This window comes from Pogona vitticeps, chromosome 3, assembly GCF_051106095.1.
Source record: "Pogona vitticeps strain Pit_001003342236 chromosome 3, PviZW2.1, whole genome shotgun sequence".
NCBI classification, from domain to species: Eukaryota; Metazoa; Chordata; class Lepidosauria; order Squamata; family Agamidae; genus Pogona; species Pogona vitticeps.
Genome location: NC_135785.1, coordinates 11,977,194 through 12,002,028, shown reverse-complemented (window position 1 = coordinate 12,002,028; position 24,835 = coordinate 11,977,194). Strand labels below are relative to the sequence as shown.

The following is a 24,835-nucleotide window of genomic DNA, read 5'->3' as shown; positions in this document are numbered from 1 at the left end:
AAATAAATAAATAAATAAATAAATAAATAAATAAATAAATAAATAAATAAATAAGATCATTTTCCTTATTGAGACTTCCATGCATTTGGAGCAAAACTGCAGTAAAAAACCTCATTGGAGTCTCTGTTAGACATGGTAATAAATTATGTCCTGGTGCTTGTGAAATTGCTACTTAACTTGGAACTCCTGTTTTAACTTCTAATATAGTTATGGTTATAAATGTACTGTTTTCAGATCTATGTTCGAACTGGTATCTACCATGGGGGAGAACCATTATGTGATAATGTGAATACTCAGAGAGTTCCTTGTTCCAACCCCAGGTAAGGAGCAGCAGCCCAAACTTTAGAGCAAACCATGTTTGAAACAGTCACGTTGTGGGATAGACTCACACAATTTAAGATCATTTGATATTTATTATAAAGCCCGCTCTGATTCAACACTGAACTTTTTTTAGATGATAACATTAAAGTAATGAAATTTTCCTTGTGAATTGGTAGCTGAAAAAAAAAAACTAGAAATTTTGTCTTAGGTCATCTTCCCCTGCTCTCATGTTTAGTAAAGAATTGGCTATCAAATAATATAATAGTTGGATAGCTACCCTGAAGATCATTCTTTGATTTAAAGGCCAACAAATAAAAATGTAATTTTTAAAAGACTATTTAAATGCTACTTGTTGAACATGCCATTGTAATGAAGTACAAATCTATTGCAGTAATTGTCTCTTCTCCAGAAGCCTGGTTAGAAACCTAGAAATAGTTTTAATTAATACAGTGGAGCCTCGACTTACAGACGTGCCTACCTATGAAAATTTTGAGTTACGAAAAGTTCAGGCTCAATTTTGCTTTGACTTTTGGCCAGAGCTTCCACTTACAAAAAGAAACAGGCAGGGGAAAGGGGCGAGAAATTCAAACTGTTGGTGGCGAAGAGGCTGCTTCTTTGCCCTAACGGTTAGGAAAAGGGAAGCTCAGCCTCCCGGGCTTCCAACACCACCCTGACTGCCGTGCGGAGTGCTGGTGCTTTGGAAGCCTGGGAAGCTGGCACCTAGCAAGGAGGTTGGGGCGGCTTTCGGCTTCCCAGGCTTCTAAAGCCACCCCCGCTGCCCTCTGCCTCCTATCCCCGCTGTCTCCACCGCTGCAGGAGGCGAGCCATCAGACCATGCTGGTCGGGCTCTGCCTCGCATCCCTGCTGCCCTCTGCCTCTCGTCCCTGCTGCCTCCTGCAGCAGGGATGGGAGGCATGCCCCGGACAGCATGGTTCGCCGACTGGCCTCCCGGTGGCGGTGGAGGCAGCAGGGTAAGGTGTTGCTTTTTGCTTTTTAAAAACAGTAAATTTTTTACAGTACAGTACAGTATTTTATTTTATTTTTTTATTTTTGGTATTTTTTTCTTCGGCCAGAATGGATTAATCGGTTTTCAATGCATTTCTATGGGAAATGGTGCTTTGATTTACGAAAATTTTGATTTACAGCCACCATTCCAATACGGATTAATTTTGTAAATCAAGGCACCACTATATTAAAAAACAGAAAACACCAGGATTAGTTCTGAATTAGAAAATACTCTTGATGGTAGCAGATTTAAACTGTGGAGCAAGCATCAAGTGTATTTTGTATTCAGAGTGTGTAAAGTCAGTGGGGAAAGCTGTCACTAACAAAACTGTCAAATATTTGACAACCGTAAAAGCTTTTCTGCAGTCAGACAGTGAACCTTATCTTCACAGATGGCAGTGTGGAGACTGTGGGTGGCGAGGAGGTAGACAGAGATCCTAGTTTTATTTCAAATCACACCCAGATAGTTGTCCCACTTTACATATGTAAACATAAGATTAAAAAAGGCCAGCAAGGTCAGATTAAAGTCCCTTCTAGTCTAGTTTTTGGTTGCTTAGAAGAGTCAGACTTATGCTTCTGGAAAGTTCAGAAGCAGAATCTAAAAGCAGTAGATCCCATTCAGCTGCTATTAAGCAGCTGATATTTAAGTGTATATAATATCAGTGAATCTAAAGATTCTATTTAGTTCTCAAGACTACTAATGCACCTTGCTTTAACTCATCTGACTAACCATCTTTTAATGTTTTCTAAGATAATTGGGAGGTGTTTTTTTTTTTTTGGCACTGTGCCCATATTAGGATGATCCTTCAGGAGATATAACATGGCCTCTAGCAGCACTCTCTTGCATGTGGTACAAATATACTCTACACTCAGCTATTTATTCTGAATCCTTAGGTCTACAAGTCTGCTGTGTGTAATAGCTTTTCCTGTTAGGCACAGATAAGGAAATAGTGATCTACTAATCTCCAAACTCATTTTTTTTATAATGGGATGGAAGATCCTGGCCAGAATTGCCACTGCTGCATTCAAAATAAAAGGTTCCTTGAGGGAGCCCAATCTTCTATTTAGTCTACCATTGTAGTGGGTGGGAAGAAACATAAGCACTGCCTTATTAGATTGTGCCAAGAGTCTGAACATGACCTTAAACCAGGAGTAAAATGTGACCCTCCAGATGTTACTAGACTGTACCTCCTAGCATTCCTTATGAGTGGCTATGCTGTCTGGGGTAAGATCCACATCTGGAGGGCCACACTTTGCCTATCCTGTCTTAGAGTAAATAGTCCATTACAGTGTCTGAGAGGCTTTTGTTAAGATAACAGAGTAAATCCACTTGTTAGTCCCAGACTGAGTATACCTGTTTAAAGAATGGGATTTAGCATAATACTAGAGTGGGTCCCATGGGTCATCTTTAGCTGGGACTGAAAAATGGGACTTAAACCAAATGTTATATGCTAGTATGTTTTGCATTATTGCTTTTCTCCTTGAATTAACTGGTGTTTGGATTTTTGGATTATGTCTGTACTGAATTCCATTTTGATATATCATTATTCAAGAAGTAATGCAGTACTGAAACAAGAACATAATACTGAAGAAGTAATTTAAACTACAGACTTCATCCCTTACTCAAAATTGTTTTAATAATTTTGAACGTATCCTATTATATTAAAGGCATTTTAACATGACCTTTTATTAAATTCTGGGGTAAACCTATTACTGTATCTCTTCCAGGTGGAATGAATGGCTGCAGTATGAGATGCATGTTCTTGATCTTCCACGGGCTGCTCGGCTTTGCCTTTCAATCTGCTCTGTTAAAGGCAGAAAGGGTGCAAAGGAGGTAGGGTTTCTGTTACTAGCTTACAAATGTTTGAAAGAGAGCAGATACTTTGAAATTATTCTTCAGTCTTATACTGTGTTGCTTTCTAAGCTGTTAGGAACAGTTACAATGTGCTTTGTGATTTTATTGAAATTTCCCATTCCACTTTAAATTCCATTGAATCTGAGCTTGCACCATACAGTGTGTTACTAACAGCTGAGACTAAACAGTGATTATTTGCTCTTTTTAAGGAGCACTGCCCATTGGCGTGGGGGAATATTAACATGTTTGATTACACAGACACTCTTGTTTCTGGCAAAATGGCTCTGAATCTGTGGCCTGTACCTCATGGGTTGGAAGACCTGCTAAATGCTATTGGTGTCACTGGATCAAATCCAAATAAGGTACGTAGATTATGATTATGCTGATGGAAAAAGAAGTAAATAATTGATATGATGCCAGTTTCTTGGAGTATTTACAACCAGTTTGGCTGAGTTAAATGTGGGGATGGGGAAGAGGATGCCAAGTGAATCCTTGTTGTTCCTTCAGCATGAATATAGTCATAGGGTCAGTCTTTAAGGATCAGCTATGCCATAACAACTACTACTGCCTATTAAATTCCATCTAATATATGTAGAATGATGTTCTGTAATTATCAGTGTACCTAATCTTAGCCACACAAACTTTTATCTCCCAGGAAACTCCATGTTTGGAGCTGGAATTCGATTGGTTTAGCAGCCCTGTCAAGTTTCCTGATATGTCAGTGATTGAAGACCATGCGAATCGGACTATATCTCGAGAACTAGGATTTAACTATGGTCATGCAGGGCTGGTAAGGAAATTTGTCTCTTGATTATGTTGTAGGGAAGCACAGAACTTACGTGCCAGTGGACATTTTACTTTCACGATGAGTAACCTAATAAATTTCTGAGTGACATAATATTCTGACATATACATATATGTCAGAGATAATTATTTTTTCTTTACTATACTGTAAATAACTGTTTTTTGGGCTACTGAGAAAAAGAATATTAGCTTGTAGAAAGTTTATTAAGGTACAATAGAAATGTAGCAGTGATAGTATGAACACATTACTATAACCTGATGTGCAGCAATAGAGGAGCATAGGATAGTTGAAGGGTTCTTCAGTGAAGTGGTGCCAGGGACTTCTTTTGGCCATTGTGAAGCGGGTGGAAGTATGGATCTTAGAAGTGACTGCCCACCGGATGTCACTACCATCCTATGTCACCAAAACACACACACAATAAATAATAAAGTAGGAAAAGTAAGGGAAAACTGTGCTCTACCTGCCTTGCACAGGATACTTCTGTATCTCTTACAAACAGGCTAAGTTGCCAATTAGTTTCTCTAGTAATGCATTATACCTTTGTGTATCTCTATGATCTGCACCTATCAGTAACACTATTTCTTTAGGCCAACTTGCATTTGTGGAATCAAAGTGTTGGAAGGGCTCAAAGGTTGTCTGTCTAAATCTGCTGCTGCATCATCCTTTATAGGTAGCCGGCCAGTCAAGGGATGGAATGGAATTGCTCTCAATTCATATGCTGATGAGAATATATCTATATTGATCGATCTATAGATACAGATCGATCTGTATCTAAAGGGATGTGGTGGCGCTGTGGGCTAAATCGCAGAAGCCTGTGCTGCAGGGTCAGAAGACCAGCAGTCGTAAGATCGAATCCACACGACGGAGTGAGCGCCCGTTGCTTGTCCCAGCTCCCGCCAACTTGGCGGTTTGAAAGCATGCAAATGCAAGTAGATAAATAGGGACCACCTTGGTGGGAAGGTAACAGTGTTCCATGTCTAAGTCGCACTGGCCATGTGACCACGGAAGATTATCTTCGGACAAAACGCTGGCTCTATGGCTTGGAAACGGGGATGAGCACCGCCCCCTAGAGTCGAACACGACTGGACAAAAATTGTCAAGGGGAACCCTTTACCTTTATAGATACAGATATAGATACATTTTCACTTCTTATCATTTGAGTGTAGTTCTCCAGATAAAGAATGCGTACAAAAAGTATTTGCTCCAGTATAAAATAATTTGACTAGAACATTAAGTACCATTGCAGATGTGGTAAATTTGATGTGAGATTATTCATATCATCTGGGGCTGTTCAAGTGTACAGGCACACAGGAATCATGTTTTTTGAGGGGAGATGAATAAAATGAATGATGAGGATTCACTTTGAATATATATACTTCAGTAAATGTGTTTAATCCAGAAATTATTAGGCATAGATTAAAAAGAATTCCAAGAATATGTGAGGGACCTTCTTCCATTCAGTCACTCGGGATATAATATGCCTTCCATGTAAAGATGAAATGCCCTATTTAGAATGGCTAAGTATTCCTAAATAAAACATGGATTTTTCCTTGGCAAGTTATAACGTTCTTCACATTAATTTATTTGAGGCAGATACATTTGATAAATACAAGATGCTGTCCCATAATAGTGTTAGGATGAAGTCTGTTTTGCATGCCCTTTTCCAGCAGCTTTCACCAAGGGACTAGAAAAGATCTGTTCTATTATTCAGTCCCTTCCTGATGGCCCTTCTGAGTCTTTTGTGATTATTGGTTGCTGTGGGTTTTTCGGGCTCTTTGGCCATGTTCTGAAGGTTGTTCTTCCTAACATTTTGCCAGTCTCTGTGGCCGGCATCTTCAGAGGACAGCACTCTGTGCTCAGGTGTGACACCAGAGCATAGAGTACTGTCCTCTGAAGATGCCAGCCACAGAGACTGGCAAAACGTTAGGAAGAACAACCTTCAGAACTCAGCCAAAGAGCCCGAAAAACCCACAACAACCATTAGATCCCGGCCGTGAAAGCCTTCATGAATACTTTTGTGATTACATTGTTTCAGAGCTCTAACAAGTCAGTTACGGAACTAGTGAGGTTTTTGAACATTGCTGTTAACTCTTGATGACATGTGAATGTTTGAATTTTTAAGTACTTTTTAATATAACAGTATCTTCAGTGTATCAGTAGCAAAAATTCTATTGCTTAGCTTAAGAAAATTTGTAAATTTCAGTCTTTTTCTAGTTGGCAAATAAACGTTCCTGCTGTGATTCTCAAGTGAGGATGTGTGTGCACATACTGGCTTGGTAAATGTACATGCATCCCCAAGGATCATAAGCATGGACTTATAATTTGCAGGTTAAGAACAGATGGAGAATTTTGAATATTTTTATGCTAAGCAACAGGACTTCAGCCAACGTGTCCTTTCTTGAATGATATAATACTGTACCCTGTTTCCCCAAAAATAAGACAGGGTCTTATATTAATTTTTGCTCCAAAAATATCAGGGTATGTCTTATTTTTTTTTCATGTACAACAATCTACATTGATTCAAATACAGTCTTGTCATCTTGTTCTGGTTGCTGCACAATGGTGGAGGGCGGGGTTTCACTCAACTGGGGCTTATTTTTCGGGTAGGTCTTATATTACGAGCATCCTGAAAAATCATACTAGGGCTTATTTTCAAGTTAGTTTTTATTTTCGGGGAAACAGGGTAATCTGTTGGCTGCATATAGTGGCAATCATAATGGTGGTGTTTAATAACACTACTGATATTTCAGACATATACCAGATACATGTACTTGCTGATCTGTTGGTGGTTACAAAGACTGGTCTGATAAATACTGAGAATCATTAAATATTCTAAGTACCAAGTAATTGGTATTGAAGTATTACAGCTGGGCTGTGTGGTTATTTGTAGGAAATGATGCTTAGAAGAAAAGGTCTAAGAATTTTTTTCTTTAAACTTTTTTCTTTTCTATTTATTAGACTTTGAAACAACATATTTCGGTTAAAATATGTATATGAGTATATGGGAGTCTGTTATGTATTGCTTTCAAGAGAGTTTATACATTTTTTTATTTTGTTAGCAACTAAAATTTTAAAAAATGTGAAACACACATATTATGGGAAAATTCACAGAAATACACAGTCATTCAAAAATGAACACAAAACCATTATAAGAGAAAGTGGCTTGCAAAAAAAATTATTCATTTGGCAAAAATGTCTAAAAATGTGCCTATTAGGAGAAATATGCACATAAATACATTGTCATTTTTCTGTAGATTTCTAAAGAAAGGGAGAAACTAAGATTGAAATTGAGTGGACTGAATTAGAAAAATGAGAAACAAGGAAACTGAAATTGATAGGTTTATAATATTTTTCAAGAGCTATTGGAGTGGAGTGATGTTGGACCAGATACTATACTCAGGGTGTATAGGCTCAAACCCCAGTTCAGCCATGGAAACTCACTAGATGGTGGCAATCATTCCTTGAACATTTCACATATCTTGGCAACATCATTAAGGTTGCATAAGTCCAAAGTGACCTGAAGATGCATAATAATAAACAACATAATATTAACAGCTATATAATGCTGTGGCAATTTCTTTGAAGTCATGATTAGTAACCTGTTCTGAAATCAAATAGAAAACTCCCTGAGTAGCCTAACAGTAGCGATGGATAGTATACTCGATGTATGAGTGACTTGGTATATTTTCTTGTTTTACAGAGCAATAGACTAGCTAGAGATAATGAATTGAGAGAGAGTGACAAAGAGCAGCTCCGTGCAATCTGCACTCGAGACCCCCTCTCTGAAATAACTGAACAAGAAAAGGACTTCCTTTGGAGCCACAGGTATGGCAACTCGAGCTATAGCCTTCTACATGGTAATACTATACAGATAGATTGGCAAAAAGTAGAGCAGATAACCAGAATATAACAAATTCAGTGTCATGAGAACTACCTTCTCTAGGAAGCACAGAGAACAAGTTGACCATAGATTTCCCTAAATGCAAATCATTGCCCCAGACACTTAAATAGGACCGTTTTTAAAATTTATCTTCCATCAAGCTTTTATCTTTGTTGTTGTTACCTGTTAATTCTTACTTTTTTTAAAAAAATGCTACTTTCAGCTTAACTATGTTTAGTTTTGATTTTAGTGTTGTGGTTTATTGTTTTTATCTTTGGCTAGGTTTTTCCGTCACTCAGGAGTGGCTTTCTTAGGGAAGGTGACTGGAGTAGAAATCTTAGAATAAATGAATGCATTTATTTAAATGCAGATGGTTTGGTTTGATGACCAATAAGCTAAATAACCTTGAATAGTGTGAAAATTACACCATGAATGCCTTTGTTTCTTTTTGCAGGCACTACTGTGTAAATATGCCAGAAATCTTACCCAAGCTACTCTTGTCAGTTAAATGGAATTCCAGGGATGAAGTATCACAGGTAATATTACCCATTACCGAACAAATGTTCAGATAATCTCTCTCTTTATAATTATTGTTTTTAATACGACTGTGGTTTGGATTTTCTTATACTGTATTTCATTTCTTCCTAGCTAATTAAAAATACTTGTAAGGATAATCTTTTAAGCTCTCCTCAGAACTTCACAGAGATAGTATTACTGGCCACAATTTCTTCTTCATAGCCTCATGGCCTGTGATTCACATTTTAAAGAACTTCTGGATTTATTTATTTATTTATTTATTTATTTTGTATTTATTTATTGAGCTTCTAGACTGCCTGACTTAGTGAGATACTATTTGGGATGGTTTATATAATTAAGCAAAACATACAAAGTAAAATATAATAAAAGAATGTGTAGATAATACCACAAATAAATGGTGGGGGGGGAATGAAAGGCAACCAAGGATTGCCACTTGGTGGCTTAAGTGAAGCAAATTATATAAACCATAACATAATAAAACAAAATGTCCAGCAATATATTAAAATAATCAAGAACTGAAATACAATACAGGTCCCCAAAATTAACCTAGGATATTGCCAAAGGCCTCCTCAAATAATTCTTTTTTTACTGGTCTTCAAAAGATCTGTAGGGAGGGGGCCTGCAGGTTACTGCAGGCAAACGCGTGGGTTACTGTTATCCATATTAATTGGATGGAAATTCAGTGTTCAGAGGATGCCAGTTCTCAATGGAGATACTTTACTGAAGGCTAAATAACAAAACCATCATCTCATACCTTACTTTGGAGTTCTCTGCCTGATGTTGGAAGGAGAGCATAGGGCTAGGTAGAATTTGATCTGATTCAGCAGGGCCATACTTATATTTTCGTGGCTGTATCAGTGATAGAAATCCATTATTCTCTGCTGCACAGATGTACTGCTTGATAAAAGATTGGCCTTATATCAAGCCTGAACAAGCCATGGAGCTTCTGGACTGCAATTACCCAGATCCAATGGTGCGAGCATTTGCCATCAGATGTCTGGAAAAATATCTGACGGATGACAAACTCTCTCAGTATTTGATTCAATTGGTGCAGGTATTGATTTTTTTTTCTGTTATCGGTAACATCTTCATTGTATATGCTAGTGTTTGAAAATTACATATTTAAGCTATATACGCTGAGGAAGAAGGAAAAAAATGGTACACTGATATCTGATTCTGATGACCAAGGTATTCTCAAAAGATTGAAGTTGACCTGTACTGCAGAACACAATAAAGGTAGTAATAAGGACAATCAAAATGCCCCAAAGTCTGAACACGTTTGCGTTCTCTAGATCTCTTCATCAGCTTAGCTGTAACAAAAAAAAATCAGAAATGAAGAAAGAGATGGGGGAATCCACCATACAGGCCAAACGTTGTAACCTGAATTCTGTGGTAATATTCAGTCTCAGTTGGAGAGTTCAGAGTGTATGAGTCACAAATGTTATATGCAGGTATATTATTATACCTAAAAATGCGTACCAGTGAGAAAGAGTCATGATAGGTCTCTACTTCTATCTGGAAGTTCAGTCAGGGCAACTGGACTTCTTATTAGGTTGAAACGTTTCGCTACTCATCCAAGTAGCTTCTTCAGTCTGAAGAAGAAGAGGAGTAGCAAAACGTTTCAGCCTAATAAGAAAGAAGTCCAGTTGTCATGACTCAACTTTCCAGTTAACCCAGCCTGGACGACAGAGAATCTTTACAGATATGTCTGTACTAGAGATGGGGGTATTCGTATATGAATGCCCCCGCACAGGTAGACATAACTAGGGTCCCGCCCCCTAGGGCCGGACTGTCTGCTCACCTTCCGCTGTTGCCGCAAGATCCGCGATCCTTTCCTCTCGCTCCGGAGCTCACGGTCTGCAAGCTGCTCTTCGACTTTGCAGCAAGGCTTGTCCTCCCGTTTCCTGCCAGGAGTAGCTTCTGGACCTAGAAGATTAAGAAAGAATAAGAAAATTGAAAAGAAAGGGGGGAAATCTATTTCTACTTGCTGTGGCTTTCCAATAATTAAGTCTCACTATTTACTCCTAATTGTGTTAATTAAAAACACAGTTTTCTGACTTGGATCGATGTCAGGGTAAGTGCAGATGAAAATGAAGGGAGTGTTACATTTCAGATAGGATGCAGTTTCATATCTATATACTTAGATGAACAGCCAATCACAAGAGTCTCTTTAGAACCTGTACATGAACAGAGATCTGGAAATAAATTTCATTCCAAGAGTCTTTTTCCACCTCATCCCAAGAGTATAAAAGAATAGTGGCCAAAATTCTATTAACTGTAGTTATGTTCACCAACATAAATTGCAGCAGCAAGGTGAAGTCAGCACTGTATTGCTTGGCACATACCAGTTGTGTAACTTGGCATGTAGTGCGAAGTACAAGCATTGATTTCAGCAGCAGCATTTTAGATCATTTGACTTAATGCCAGCATTCGTGAGTAATTCAAAAGTGTAAAGTTAGTAGAGGTTATCAAATTGGGAGTTTGTTAGATGGAAATCATAGCAACAAAGCAGCAACACTATAAAACAAAGTAGATGAAAAAGTAACAGTTCATATACTGCATCAATAGTAATAGCTCATTCAACTTTTATGGCTTGGATTTATTTTTCTTTCTAAAAGCCTAGATGCTCCTGAAGGATAGGCTGTGAGGTAGTGATGCGGATCAATCTGGGTGATGTGTAAGAGGCAGTTTTGAAGCTTTGGATCACTATTGTTGACATGAAGTAATGGCAAGACCTTAATGTTTGCTTCAGAAATGTTGCTAAATGCCAGTTACTGTTCATTGCTCTTGTTGCATCTAGGTTCTGAAATATGAGCAGTACTTGGATAATCTACTGGTGAGGTTTTTACTTAAGAAAGCATTGACCAATCAGAGGATAGGGCACTTCTTCTTCTGGCATCTAAAGTAAGTTTATAATTCTACTTCAATCTGCATTCTGTTCTTATAAAGGCATGAAGTCTTAGTTTACACACCTTATATATAAGCAGGTCTTGAAGTATTAATTAACTCTTTTAAGAAGCTCTTATGTTTTAAGTACTTTAAAGTACTTGTTTCACATCACTGGGAATTGCCCTGAATGTTAAGAAATACAGTAGGACCCCCGTATGCATGAGGGATTGGTTCCAAGCCACCACCACCCATGCTGAAAATCACAGATAATAGTGGATGCTGTACATAGAATAGTAAAAGAAAAAAATTCAGAAAAAAGTATTTTCATCATGTATTACTAGCAGTGGCCATGAGAGTGAGCCGGAAACCATTCTTCAACATCAAGAATACATAACATGGTTTCATGCTCCTTCTAGTGGCCAGTTCTGGTAAATACATTATGAAAATACTTATACAGTTGTGCCTCGCTTTACGATTGCTCCATATAACGACGAATCCGCTTAACGTTGCCTTTTTTGCGATCGAAAAACAATGCTTCCTATGGGCAAAATCCGCTGTGTGATGATCAGTTCCCTGCTTCGGGAACCGATTTTTCGCATTACGATTATCAGCGAACAGCTGATCGTCGGGTTCCAAAATGGCCAACGGCTGAAGAAAATCCCCCCCCACTGTTTTCTAGGACAGATTCCTGGCTAGACAGGCACCGAAAATGGCCGCCGTATGGAGGATCTTCGCTGGACAGTGAATTTTTAGCCCATTGGAACGCATTAACCGGGTTTTAATATGTTTCAATGGGTTTTTTATTTTCGCTTTACGATGTTTTCACTCTACAGTGATTTCGCTGGAACAAATTAACATTGTTAAGCAAGGCACCACTGTACAGTTGTGCGCTGCTTGACGACTACCCTGCATTATGACGAATCCACTTCACGACAATATTTTTGCGAGCACAATTGCGATCACAAAATGATGTTTTAAATGGGTTTTTTTTGCTTTGCGAAGATCGGTTCCCTGCTTCAGGAACCCATTCTTCACATTACGATGATCAAAACATCTGATCATCGGGTTTTCAAAATGGCCATCGGGTGCTCAAAATGGCTCCCCGCTGTGCTTAGGGATGGATTCCTCGCTATACAGGCACCGACAATGGCCACCATATGGAGGATCTTCACTGGATGGTGCGTTTTTAGCCCATTGGAGCGCCTTAACTGGGTTTTAATGCATTTCAATGGGGTTTTTATTTTTGCTTTATGACGTTTTCACTCTACAGCAATTTCGCTGGAACAAATTAACATCGTTAAGCGAGGCACCACTGTAAAATATTTTCAGACTGCAGATCAGTGAAACGGCTGGTGCCAGTCCTGTGGATACCAGGGCCCTACTATATGTTTTCATTGTACCTTCGACTTTTAGCCATTCCAGTGCCTTAATTACTAAGAGCAAAATTGTAATGCAGAATACTGATTTTGGTTTTTACTATGATGCTTTAGGCCAGTGGTTCTTAACCTTTGTTACTTGGATGCTTTTGAACTGCAACTCCCAGAAACCCCAGTCAGGACAGCTGGTGGTGAAGGCTTCTGGGAGTTGCAGTCCAAAACTCCTGAGTAACCCAAGGTTAAGAACCATTGCTTTAGGCATTTGTATAAAGTAAATTATAGTTGCATAGAAAGCCCCATGTTGATGTTCATACTGAAATTATTTTGTTCTTGAGTAAATGAGCTGTATTTAAGACCTGTATCTCATCCCCATATAGAAAGTATGTTGACTTTCTGTGGTCACATGTGGAGTTCAGTTTCATTCTGCTGATGGACATTCTTTTAATCAGCTTAAACATGAGTAGCTAATTTTTGTTTTTCGTGACAATGGCTTTGCTAAAAATTGCTATAAATAATCATGTTTAGGTCTGAGATGCACAATAAGAATGTGAGCCAAAGGTTTGGTCTGCTTTTGGAATCCTACTGCCGAGCATGTGGGATGTACCTAAAACATCTGAGCAGGCAGGTGGAAGCTATGGAAAAACTGATTAACCTCACAGACATGCTTAAACAGGAGAAAAAGGATGAAACACAGAAGGTAGGTGCATGTCCTGAACAATACAGGGTATAACATTGAAAGACATTCCTTAGTGAAAATTTAAAAAGCAAAATTTGTTGAACAAGTTTTATTGTTTGACGCTCTTCCTTGAAATGTTCTGTTTTAAAATTTCTTTTGGACACTGTGGCTATTTATGCTTAAAAACTGAAAATTGTCATAAATAATTGTGTTCTCTGGCATGTGACTGAGGGTATAAATATTTGGATGCTGTTAACCCATCAGGTACAGATGAAATTCCTTGTAGAGCAAATGAGGCGGCCAGACTTCATGGATGCACTGCAAGGCTTTATATCCCCTCTCAATCCTGCTCATCAACTTGGAAATCTTAGGTATCATTTTCTTCCTCAGAATGTATCACAATTAAGAAAGTATCTGGACCATTAAAAAGAGAAACTTATTGCTATCAGGGTCTTTATAATAACTAGTCTTTTTGTTGTAAAACTATGTAAGCCAGTGATTTCAGGCCAAGATGCTAGTTGTTGCTGTTATCAGGCCAGTGCTAGGCTAAGAATATTTCGTCTTGATAAAACTACATCACAGTGGAGCATTTTTATTTGTAGTTGCATCTTAATTGGAGAATGCTCTTAGGCTTTAGTACTATATTAGCCAGTCTTTGTTAACAGAAATGCTATTATTTGTATCTTTTTATGATATTAACTAAAATGCATTTGCTAAAGTAGCCATCTTATCCTTTCATAGGCTTGAAGAATGTAGAATTATGTCATCTGCTAAAAGACCATTATGGCTTAATTGGGAAAACCCAGATATTATGTCAGAGCTGCTGTTCCAGAATAATGAGGTCATCTTTAAAAACGGGGATGGTAAGAACGAATACTGTGTTGTGACATGCGTATTTTTCCATGCTTTTAAAAGTTGCAAGGATGCGTTTTAAGTCATTGTGGGTTATAAGGAAACACTGTGGTGTGTTCTGCATATCTTTAAAAGGACTTCTAAAAACAGCTTTTCACTTTCTACTTGTCCATGACACTTATATTCACTTATATGTTTTCAGATCTCCGTCAGGATATGCTCACACTTCAAATAATTCGAATTATGGAGAACATTTGGCAAAACCAAGGCCTTGATCTTAGGCAAGTATTCATAGAATGTGCTAATGGTCCAGCCTGTGTCTGTGTTTGCTATTTCTGCTTGATTAAGAACATATGCGAATCAGGAATTTGTACACTTTAAACCATATAATAATAGATTAATTTCCCTACTTTACAAATATGTTACTTTTTCCCCTGTATCTTTTGAATCAGTTGCATTGCAACTTAGCTGTGCAGTGAAGGTGCAAGGGGGCTCAAAACTATTAGAATCAATGTAAATGCTACAGTAACTTCCATGAGGATGGTTGCACTAGCCTGAACTAATTTGTGTCTCCTTGTGATGAACCCATCCTGGTTCTAGGTATACCTGGTGGGATGTTTTCTGTTGAATAGCAGACCACATTTCATGCACAAACAGCATTCCATACTGCCTTTCTGTTTCAAAAATGGTTTCTGTGGTTTAAAAAATTGTTGCTTCAGAAATGTAAGTCCTTTTCTTTCCCCTTGGTGGCTTGGAACGACTTGTGGAATTCTTTGGTTGTTTATCCAAATGGCTTTATATTTCCCCACCTTTCCAGTAGGAAAGCAAAACTTGACTTGTTACACAGATGGAGACTTTGCCACCTCTGTATTTTGTTCATTGACCATATTATTTTCTTCAAGTGTGCACATTATATTGGGGGGGGAAATAACCTCTTGTGTTTCTCTTCTAGGATGCTGCCTTATGGTTGTTTATCTATTGGTGACTGTGTGGGGCTCATTGAGGTTGTGAGGAATTCACACACAATCATGCAGATCCAATGCAAAGGTGGTCTTAAAGGCGCACTGCAATTTAACAGTCATACTTTACATCAGTGGCTCAAAGACAAGAATAAAGGAGAAATGTAAGTTACAGTTTTACTTGTCTCCACCCTGCACACATGATTTAGTAGATTCTTTCCTTGACAGAAGTTATGGAACCTGCATTCTTCCTCAGCTATACTTTTTGTAGCTGTTTTATACATCATGACCACAATCCAGACATCCGTTTCAGCCCTGTATTTACGGTATGTCTAGTGAGGGATTTAAATTTTTTCTTGGAACAGAATCTAGTATGTCACAAAGTGCTTTTGAAAGTCTCAGCAGTTTGTGTTGTGGACTATTGAGAAGACAACGCGTTTCTTGACTAAGTTCATAATGAATGTCACAGGTAAGTGATCTAGTTACCTCGTGTTGTGGTTTGGGGCTGATAGGTTCGGTTGTGATTTTTCAGATTTGTTGGAAGCCCAAGAACTGCCGTCCAATGCGGAAAGCCTAACAGTTGTGTGATGGCAAAGTGATAAGAGAGTTTGAAGGGTAGCTGTTGCAGTTATGTTCGGGAAAGCATGCACATGAGGCCTGTTTTCAAAGGTTGATTTTCACGGGGCAACACACAGTAGAGTGCTTCAAGTCCACCAGTAACTCAGAACAAATGAGACTATGACTCAGATTTCTGCAAACAGAAATTAGTGTCCAGTAGCTGATACCCATTAAGATATCAGAAGTTATCAGTGCCCATTTAAGAAGATTCTTCATTATGATCTTTATGCATTCACACTGATTGGTCAACATCTGCACAGAGCTACCACATTTGGAATCTGTCAGACTGAAAGCTTTTGACCATTAGTCCCCTCCCATCTTCTCACATTCCACTGCTCCTTCCTCAGTTTTGTTTCATCAACCACAGTGGCTACACCCTGAGTTACTCTCTTCTGACAGCTATCACTTCACAGTTTACAGCATTTAACAGCAACAGTTATTACCTGGAAAGAATAAAATTTACATTTTTTCTCCCTCAACAGCCCCAGATATTTTCTTCAAGTTGTGTGTGGAGTGTCATAGGAAAATCCCATTTCTAGTCTATAAGAAATAGATTTGTTTAGATTTTGCTTCTTAAACTTGAAGATAGTGCTTGGGAAAAGTTTTATCTGTTTGAGAAGGACTCATCTATGGCTGTTAATATCTCAGGGGTCCACCAAGGAAGCTGTTTCTTGGTCACCTGAGGTTCTAAAAGGCCCTTCTGTTACTGGTTTCATCAGCCAAGGCTTTGTCTTTGACTACTTAGCCAGACTCAGCTTCATCACAGGATAAGGCTGGCTCAACATTAGTCATTTCAGCATGGAAGAAGAAGGTGGTTACATCAAGGAGAGACAACCTTTCTAATCAGTCAGCAAAAAAGTAGAGGAAAGGCACAGTTTGCAGCAATTTCTTCAATTGTTTGAAGAAGGCAGAAGAAGTTACTTCTGTAGCATCGGAGAAAATGTTTCAACAGTTAATGTTACACCCTCCAGCCATACCTGAATCTGTCTTAATAGTCCTTTCATGGAGGGTAAAATCAGAAAAGAAGCAGAGTTGGCCTTGCTGACCCAGCCAAATGCTGCTGAGCATGCAGGTGTCTTGGCATGCTTCAGTACACCAGTAAGGCCCTTGACATCATTGTCTTACTGCTCTTCTTCTAGGCCTACAGGGACAGCATCAAGTATATCATCCAACAACACTGTCATCAATTGAGGATCCTTATTACTGTCTCTATTGATGTTCACCATCTCCCAATTGGCATTTATTTATTTATTTATTTATTTATTTATTTATTTATTTATTTATTTATTTATTTATTTATTTATTTGATTTATATCCCACCCATCTGGTATATTATACCACTCTGGGCGGCTAACAGCAAACATGAATACAATTAAAATAATATAAATTCAAAAACATCATTACTAAAAATACATTCCAAAAAATAATAAATGATAGATAGACAAGAGAAAGAAAATTGAATTAAATGCTGGCAGGAGGGAAGGCCTGGATGTAAAGCCATGCTTTTAATTAGGTTTTAAATATACCCAGAGTAGGGGCGGCGCGAATCTCAGGAGGGAGATTGTTCCAAAGGTGAGGAGCCACCGCCGAGAAGGCCCGGTTTCGAGTCTTTTTCTTCCGGGCCTCCCTCGGCGTCAGGCTCCTCAGCCTCACCTCCTGGCATTGGTACCAGTCTCCTAAATTGGAACACTACCAACGTCCAACCAGCTGGTCTTACCATCAGTAACATAGGGAATGTGGAAGGCAATACATGTCATCTCAGCATTTGCTGCCTGTGACACCAGCATCAACATTGAGGTTGGCACCACCTTTGCCCATTGTTCTTGTCGACCTCCCATGCAAACTAGTTTCATTTTACAGTTGATTATGGTGCTGACAGCTGCTCTGCAGCTTTATAAGCTCTCTGAGTCACTTGGTATTAAAGTTTTTTTCTGCACTGTCAGAGAGAACTCTTCATATGCTCAGTGTATGGATGAATTTGGCCTTTTAAGATCAAAGGGCAGCTAAGTGTACATTGACTCCATGTATACTTTCATGGCAGACTGTGGGCATAAGAAGGGACAAACCACTTTTGCCCAGAGACTTGCAAAATGGCAGTTGTAATGGCTTATCAACTGGCTAATAAGTTTATTCCTGACACACCAAGGAGCTATTCCACTAGCGCTATGGCTCCTTTGACAGCATTCTTACAAGGGGTTTCCATATCAGAGTTAGGCAAAAGCGACCCACAAGGTCTCAGCCATCAACCTTTATACAGTACTACTGTTTGTATACCAGAACAAAGAGGGGCACTTCTTTCAGAAAGACTGACTTCAGTGATTGCAGATGCCAACCTAGCTGCTGCAGCCCTTCATGCTAGTGATAAGCTCACTAGGTTTCACCCACATCGCTGTGAATGCATGTAAACCATGCGGAGAAAAACACTTAATTTCTTGCAATATTTGGTCTTCAAGCAGTCTTCTGTTGCATTCATGGGATCACCATTCTCTCTTTTCTGATATATGAATGACAAGGGGATCTGTATCATTTCGAATTTGTTAACTGAAGAAGCACAGGAGTGTGTGTTATAGAGAAGAAGTGGGGAGCAGATGCTCTCACTTTCAAAGATTCCAAAAGGAGTAGATCTTTCACAGGTGCAGACTTGTAGTGTGAATGCATAAAAAACAAACATTGCAAGAAGCAGTCTGTTTGTCTCTTAACCATTTCGGCCTGTGAAAGGACACTTGCTCTTGGCTGAATAAGTTATTTATATACAAAGTACAAAACAGACATGGTACACTGCATGCAATTTCTGTGCCCCTAGCCTAATCCCAAGGGCAGGGGTTTGACTCTGGATTCTCCAGATTTGACCACCCCAGTTTATGAGGTAATTCAAACATATTGTTTGTCCAATGTCTTTTGTGACATAAGTAAAAAAAAAACAACAACAATGAAATACATAAAATTAAACATGCTGTGTCTCTTTCTGATAGGTATGATCCTGCTATTGATTTGTTTACACGTTCCTGTGCTGGCTATTGTGTAGCTACATTCATACTAGGAATAGGAGATCGTCATAATAGCAATATCATGGTGAAGGATGATGGGCAGGTAAAAATATATAGAATGTTTTCTTTATATTTATGTATGCAATCCAGTCATTTTGAAACTGTCCACTTCAAATAACACTCCCTATACCTGCTTGTCTAGTGATCAGCCTCTGAGTAGCTGAACATCCAGCTGAGAACTAGGCATTGTGGAGACATTTGGGTAGAGTAGAGAGTTATGCTGGGCACCATCCAGCTTTCTTGTGCATCGCTACCACCACTTGTATGAATTGAAAACTCTTTCGAGTGCATAGAAATGTTCCTCTGTGGATGAGTATATCAATGGCAAATTGGTAGTGGGGGATGAGCTGTGTTTTTAGATGTTTGTCTTCATAACCTGTTCTCTTAGGAACCTTTAACAAGCTGTTGCAAAAGTCTGGGGTTCCTGGAACAGTCTCAAGGCCCCAGATACAACAGATAAATAATTTATTTATACTGTATATTGGTGTTTGCATTGAGAAATTAGAGCAAAAATATAGATAGCCATTTTTTCCTCTTAGCTTTTCCAAGCCACGCGCTGGTTGGTGTCTTACCCTGCCCACCTAGTGGCGAGCCACTGTTCTGGGCAGCTACGAAATCAGTAATATAAATATGCAACCCGAGTGAAAACAAAACATAACCAACACTAAAACCACTATATTTTCTTCAAAGCTGTTTCACATTGATTTTGGACACTTCTTGGATCATAAAAAGAAGAAGTTTGGCTACAAACGAGAACGTGTGCCGTTTGTCTTGACACAAGATTTCTTAATTGTGATTAGTAAAGGAGCCCAAGAATGTACTAAAACAAGGGAGTTTGAAAGGTGAGCCCTCTCATAACTGAAATTTTAATTTTTATCAGCCAAGTCTAATCTAAAGAGACCTTTAGGTAGATTTTACTGCTTTGGCATGTTGCAGAAAACATTTCTTATTAAAAGAAAATTGTAACTGGCTTGCACTAATTTTTCGTGAAGACATATAAACAAAATGGTTCATCACTTTCATGCATAGTTTATTTTGCGAAGAATTATAGACTACAGTGGTACCTCGCTAGACGATGACCTCGCAAAATGACGAATCTGCATGATGATGATGTTTTGCAATTGCTATAGCTATTTGCAAAACAGTGATTCCAATGGCAATTTTCGCTGGACAATGATTTGGTCCGTGCTTCGCGGACCGTTTTTTCGCAAGATGACAATTTTTACAGCCGATTGGCGGCTTCGCAAAATGGCTTCCCTATATTTTTGGGACTGATGCTTCGCAGGACAGCCATTTTAACAGCTGATCAGTGCTTCGCAAAATGGCTGCCCTATGGACGATCTTCGCAAAACGACAATGATTTTTCCCCATTGGAATGCATTAAATGGGTTTCAATGTATTCCAATGGGGAAACGGTTTTCGCAAGACGATTTCGCTAAACAGCGATTTCAATGGGACAGATTATCGTCGTCATGCGGGGCACCACTGTATTCTAAAGAACTCATGGAATGAATTGAAATTCAGAGGGCTAAGAACCTTTTTTACAGTATGTGTGCATAGGAGCCTTTGAGGTACACACTCTTCATGGACACATACACCTTCTCCAAAAAGGTGTTTTTTGAATGTCAGCCCAGAGAAAGTTATACATTCGTTCTGCAAAAAAGGAAAATTGCCCCCATTTAGGATACTGCCATAATACTGGCTGAAATCCTGTTACTTTGCATTGTGAGTCACATCAAAAGCTGATGAATCAGTGAAATCTATGGAGGAGGTGATTCACCCACTGATTCATTGGGCCTACCCTAGTTGCAACTTAGTATGCTAGGTAACAGGATTTCAGGATTTCATGGAGGCCATTACTCTGTCTAGCCTAGTACTGTCAACAGTGATGAACAGGAGCTCTTCAATGTTTCAGGCAGGAATTTTTTCAGCCTCAACTGGAGATCCTGGGGACTGAACCAGGAACTTTTCTGCATTCAAAGCATGTGCTTTTCCACTGGTTTATAGCCCCTCCCTTCTCCTTGTATACACATATGCCTCCTATATGCAGTGTTTCCTGACTGATATCTAAAACACAGCATATAGGAGTTGTAGGGGTCTGTATCCTGCCCTAAAAAGCTTTGAACGGTTTTCACTTTGGAAGTTTAGAAAGACTTATTGCAGTTTTATAATGTTAATGTTTTTCCATTTAATATTGGAATATAGTAAGGTATATGTGTAGCACCATCTCAAGATGTTAGATGGATTTAAACATTTCATGCCTTGCACCCTGCAGAGGTGAAGCCAGGCTCTTCTTTGCTTTGCTTACATCAAGGTGAGAAACATCCAGAGTTCCAGATACCTTACACATACACCCTTGTGCCTTGGAGGGCAGCATATGATCCTTTGCCATCCACCCCAATCCAAAAAAATGTTCTTCCATTTGCAGGGGCTACAGAGTGACAGGCAGCATTTAGAGGGGCTACAGAGTCCAACTTTCCTATCTCTCCCTGTTGCTCCCTAAGCAACTCAGACTTTTGATGTTGAAAATAGTCCCCACCTTTTCTAAAACAGCTTATGAGGGAGGGCAAAACATGGCAGAATTGCCCCCATATCTCTTGAAGAGCACAAGGGGACTTTCTGAGCAAACAGTATATTTTGGGAAAATAAATATTTTTAGGGTGTAAGTGTTTTGGGGAACCACTGTCTGCCTACTCTTGCTTTGCATCATTGACATGAGAAAACATGCCTAGTAATGGCAAAGCCAAAGCTGTCAAAGGGCAAGGTATATCTCAGATTGAGGAGCTTGTAAATGGAGGCAAGTTAAAGCAGAGAACACGGATGGTCAGTCAGTTGCAGAGAGTACCAGTAGGCACACACCTGTATGATCTGATTTGGTTAAGTTTGGTGTGCCATATTTCTGGAGACTTTTACTTCTAAGGTATTTCTCAAGCAGTTTCCTTTTGGGAAAGATTGACGTATGACTGACAACATGTCTCTCCAGTAGAAAGCATCATGAAAGTCATTTTCTTTTTCTCTGTGGAAAGACTGTTTTCCTCAGTGCTGCATTAAAAAAATGAAGTTTGATAGCATTGTCGCCTTTTCCAGTGAAAATATTGGCTTCTGTTTTTAGGTACTCAAATTTCTGTTGCATTAATCTTCAAACATTTTTCTAGATCTTACAGAACTTGATTTCCAACAATTTCATTCTTCCTCCCTCATCCTTTTCAAGGTTCCAAGAAATGTGTTACAAGGCTTACCTAGCAATCCGGCAGCATGCCAATCTGTTCATAAATCTATTCTCCATGATGCTTGGTTCAGGAATGCCAGAACTACAGTCTTTTGATGATATTGCATATATTCGCAAGACTCTCGCATTGGACAAAACGGAGCAGGAAGCCCTTGAGTATTTCATGAAACAGATGAATGATGCTCATCATGGTGGCTGGACAACAAAAATGGACTGGATCTTCCACACAATCAAGCAACATGCCTTGAACTGAGACAAGAGTAAAGACATTGGAAAAAGGAGGGCCCGTTTTTGGATGTTCCACTGCACTGTTGACTATTTGGCAGTAAGAAGTAGATTGCATCATGATTGCACAAATCAAGGACAGCATTTGAACTTGTAGTAAAATGAAAAACTCAAAGCTACCTGGTTTTGGAACACGACGGATTGTGCATTTCAAAGCATAACTTTCTTGTATCTACAGTCGTGTTATGCCTTAAGTCTGGAAATATAAGGTTTAGAGACATTTATCTTGGTTTGTTTAAGTAGGAAACCTGCAGCAGCATTAAAACCAGTCTTTCACATGTTCTGATTGTACTGGTGGGAATTTAACTCATAGTGGTTGCAAAAGATTGAAAAAGAAGGAAAGCTTAGCAATAATTACAATTGCTCTTAGAAGGGTTTTCCACTCCCATGAACTCTGCTCAGTAAATTATAGGAGATGGTGCCTTTATCATGTCAGATGCACTTGGTGGAATTAAAGAGAAGCAATCTTTCCCAGTTTGATTGACCGTCTAGTTCAAACAGGTCCTTAAGAGTAGAGCTTAAGATTCTGCTGGACAGTATTAGTAGAATTAAGAAGTACCTCCCCACCACCTCAAAAATCTGGTTAGTGAGGAGGATTAGGTTTGGTGCAACACTTTGGACTTTTTTTTCTAACCTAAGCCTCAAAACATTTTTCACACATGCTTTCCAGAGCCTAAAATGAGGTGAGTTACTAGAATTAAAGATTATTTTTATAATGGTTATTTATATAACAGAAACTATTAATATATAATGTTTCTTTACATTGAGTTGTCCGCTTTCCAGTTGTTTTAATTCTGCAGACCACTTCTCTGTCTACCTGCCTGATTATAGAAGCCACTAAGCTCATTCAGTGACCTATGGGGTCACGCTGAAGTGTCCCTGTGCTGGTCAAGGCACAACATGGCAGTGTGTGCAGGGACCTGACGCGGGACGCTGTCCCACAGCTCCTCCTTAGTGTACTTTCCCTGTATCAAAGGCTTTGCCCAGCTTTAGCTTGGGTGGGGTGGGAGGGGTGTTATAGTGGCAGGTTGGGCAGAGCTACACAGCTGCTCCCACGTTGCATGTTAGGACACTACTTGTTTACAGCAGCACAAACTTCTTTTCCTGAAGTGACCCTCAAGAACCAGCCTGGAGTTCAAGCTTATTTGCTCAGAAAAAGGTTCTGTTGAATCCAGTGAGACTTGTTCCCATGTAAGTATATTTTATGATCAGTGTGTCTAGCTTGGTTTCCTGGAACAGCTTTCCCCAATGTCGTGTCCTCTGGATTTCTCGGACTACAACTTCTGCCATCTCCATCCAGCATGGCTGATGGTTGGTGCCGCCTGATATGTAACAAGGATGCTTATATTTCAATAGCGACTTTCAATCAAGCAACAAGCGCATGCTGAAAAAACATAGACTTGGATCAGATCAGTGGAGATACAAGCAAGAAGGTATCTCTGTCTTGCAAAGAAGTAGGCAGATCTTTGATTAGTTCTCAGTACTGCTGGTTTTTTTAAAAAATCAGAAGAGAAGGCTTCTGTGGATTGGGAACTGGGAGAAGGAGAAGAAGGAGACCAAGGCAGGTAGTAGAGCTCATGCTTCCACTGGTGATGGCTTGTTCCCCCCATAGGAAGATCTGCCTATAGAAATGCAAGCATGAAGATAAAGTGTAACTAATACTTCCAGTGTCAATGTGAGTTCTGGTGCATTAGGATGAAATGAGACCCTTCCGGTCTTCCTCCCAATAATCCCAGGCAATAGTCCTTAAATGATATTCTGAGTATTTTGTTGATTTTGACTTTGCAGCCCACTTCCGTCTTGGCCTTCTTTCTGCTTAATCATGGTAACTGACAAACTAGAAGATATTTTTTTCAGACTGATCGCTAAATAGTCCTTTGTACTGCAACAATCCCTAGCATGCAGAGCTAGCCAACCAATATTTTATAGTTGTTTGTGTGTGCGTGTGTGCATATATATCTGTATATCTCTGTATAACAACATGAAATTGATAAAATTGGCATCATGTAGCAGAAATCTTGGTACAATGTGTCCCCCCTCCCCCAAATTTATAACACCAAGTATTTTTATTCTCGGATACATGAAGTGCCATTTCTTCCACGTTAATATTGTTGTCTCACTTGACTCATAGAATTTGAGATGTTCCACAATTCTGGGTAACTGAATGCACTTGCCATTTCTTCTGTCCCTCAAACCGAGGTATTACTCAGAGTGCAATACCAATTTGAATATAATGTGCTGATACTAGGTATTAGAATATAAATATTATAAATAAATTTGTATAGAATATACATGGGTGAGAGACTACTTTTCTTGGTCAGGGTGAACTTGTGAGTGTGCTGTCTGTTACTGCAAAGCTTGAATTTATTTGAGTGAGATATAGAATTACTGTTCTTTAGGTAGCATGATTGAAATGTGGCTTACTGCAGTGACAGCATACTGATCTTGAATACTAAATACTGATGAAGGCAATGGCTTGATTTATAGGATCTTGTTTGAGG

At 39.1% G+C, this 24,835-nt stretch overlaps 1 protein-coding gene across 1 annotated transcript in view; it reads left to right on the top strand.

Moving 5' to 3' along the window:
- PIK3CA (phosphatidylinositol-4,5-bisphosphate 3-kinase catalytic subunit alpha) overlaps window positions 1-24,625 on the top strand; it is a 61,236-nt gene extending 36,611 nt beyond the window's left edge. The window contains exons 7-22 of the mRNA XM_020799047.3: window positions 235-320; window positions 3,055-3,160; window positions 3,391-3,543; window positions 3,837-3,971; window positions 7,687-7,811; window positions 8,321-8,402; window positions 9,293-9,457; window positions 11,204-11,307; window positions 13,194-13,365; window positions 13,609-13,715; window positions 14,086-14,207; window positions 14,399-14,477; window positions 15,149-15,319; window positions 18,746-18,863; window positions 19,511-19,662; window positions 22,032-24,625. Of these exons, the coding sequence (XP_020654706.3) occupies window positions 235-320; window positions 3,055-3,160; window positions 3,391-3,543; window positions 3,837-3,971; window positions 7,687-7,811; window positions 8,321-8,402; window positions 9,293-9,457; window positions 11,204-11,307; window positions 13,194-13,365; window positions 13,609-13,715; window positions 14,086-14,207; window positions 14,399-14,477; window positions 15,149-15,319; window positions 18,746-18,863; window positions 19,511-19,662; window positions 22,032-22,302 (2,148 nt within the window). The 3' untranslated portion in view covers window positions 22,303-24,625. The remainder of the gene's footprint in view (window positions 1-234; window positions 321-3,054; window positions 3,161-3,390; window positions 3,544-3,836; window positions 3,972-7,686; window positions 7,812-8,320; window positions 8,403-9,292; window positions 9,458-11,203; window positions 11,308-13,193; window positions 13,366-13,608; window positions 13,716-14,085; window positions 14,208-14,398; window positions 14,478-15,148; window positions 15,320-18,745; window positions 18,864-19,510; window positions 19,663-22,031) is intronic.
- The last annotated feature ends 210 nt before the right edge of the window (window positions 24,626-24,835 follow it).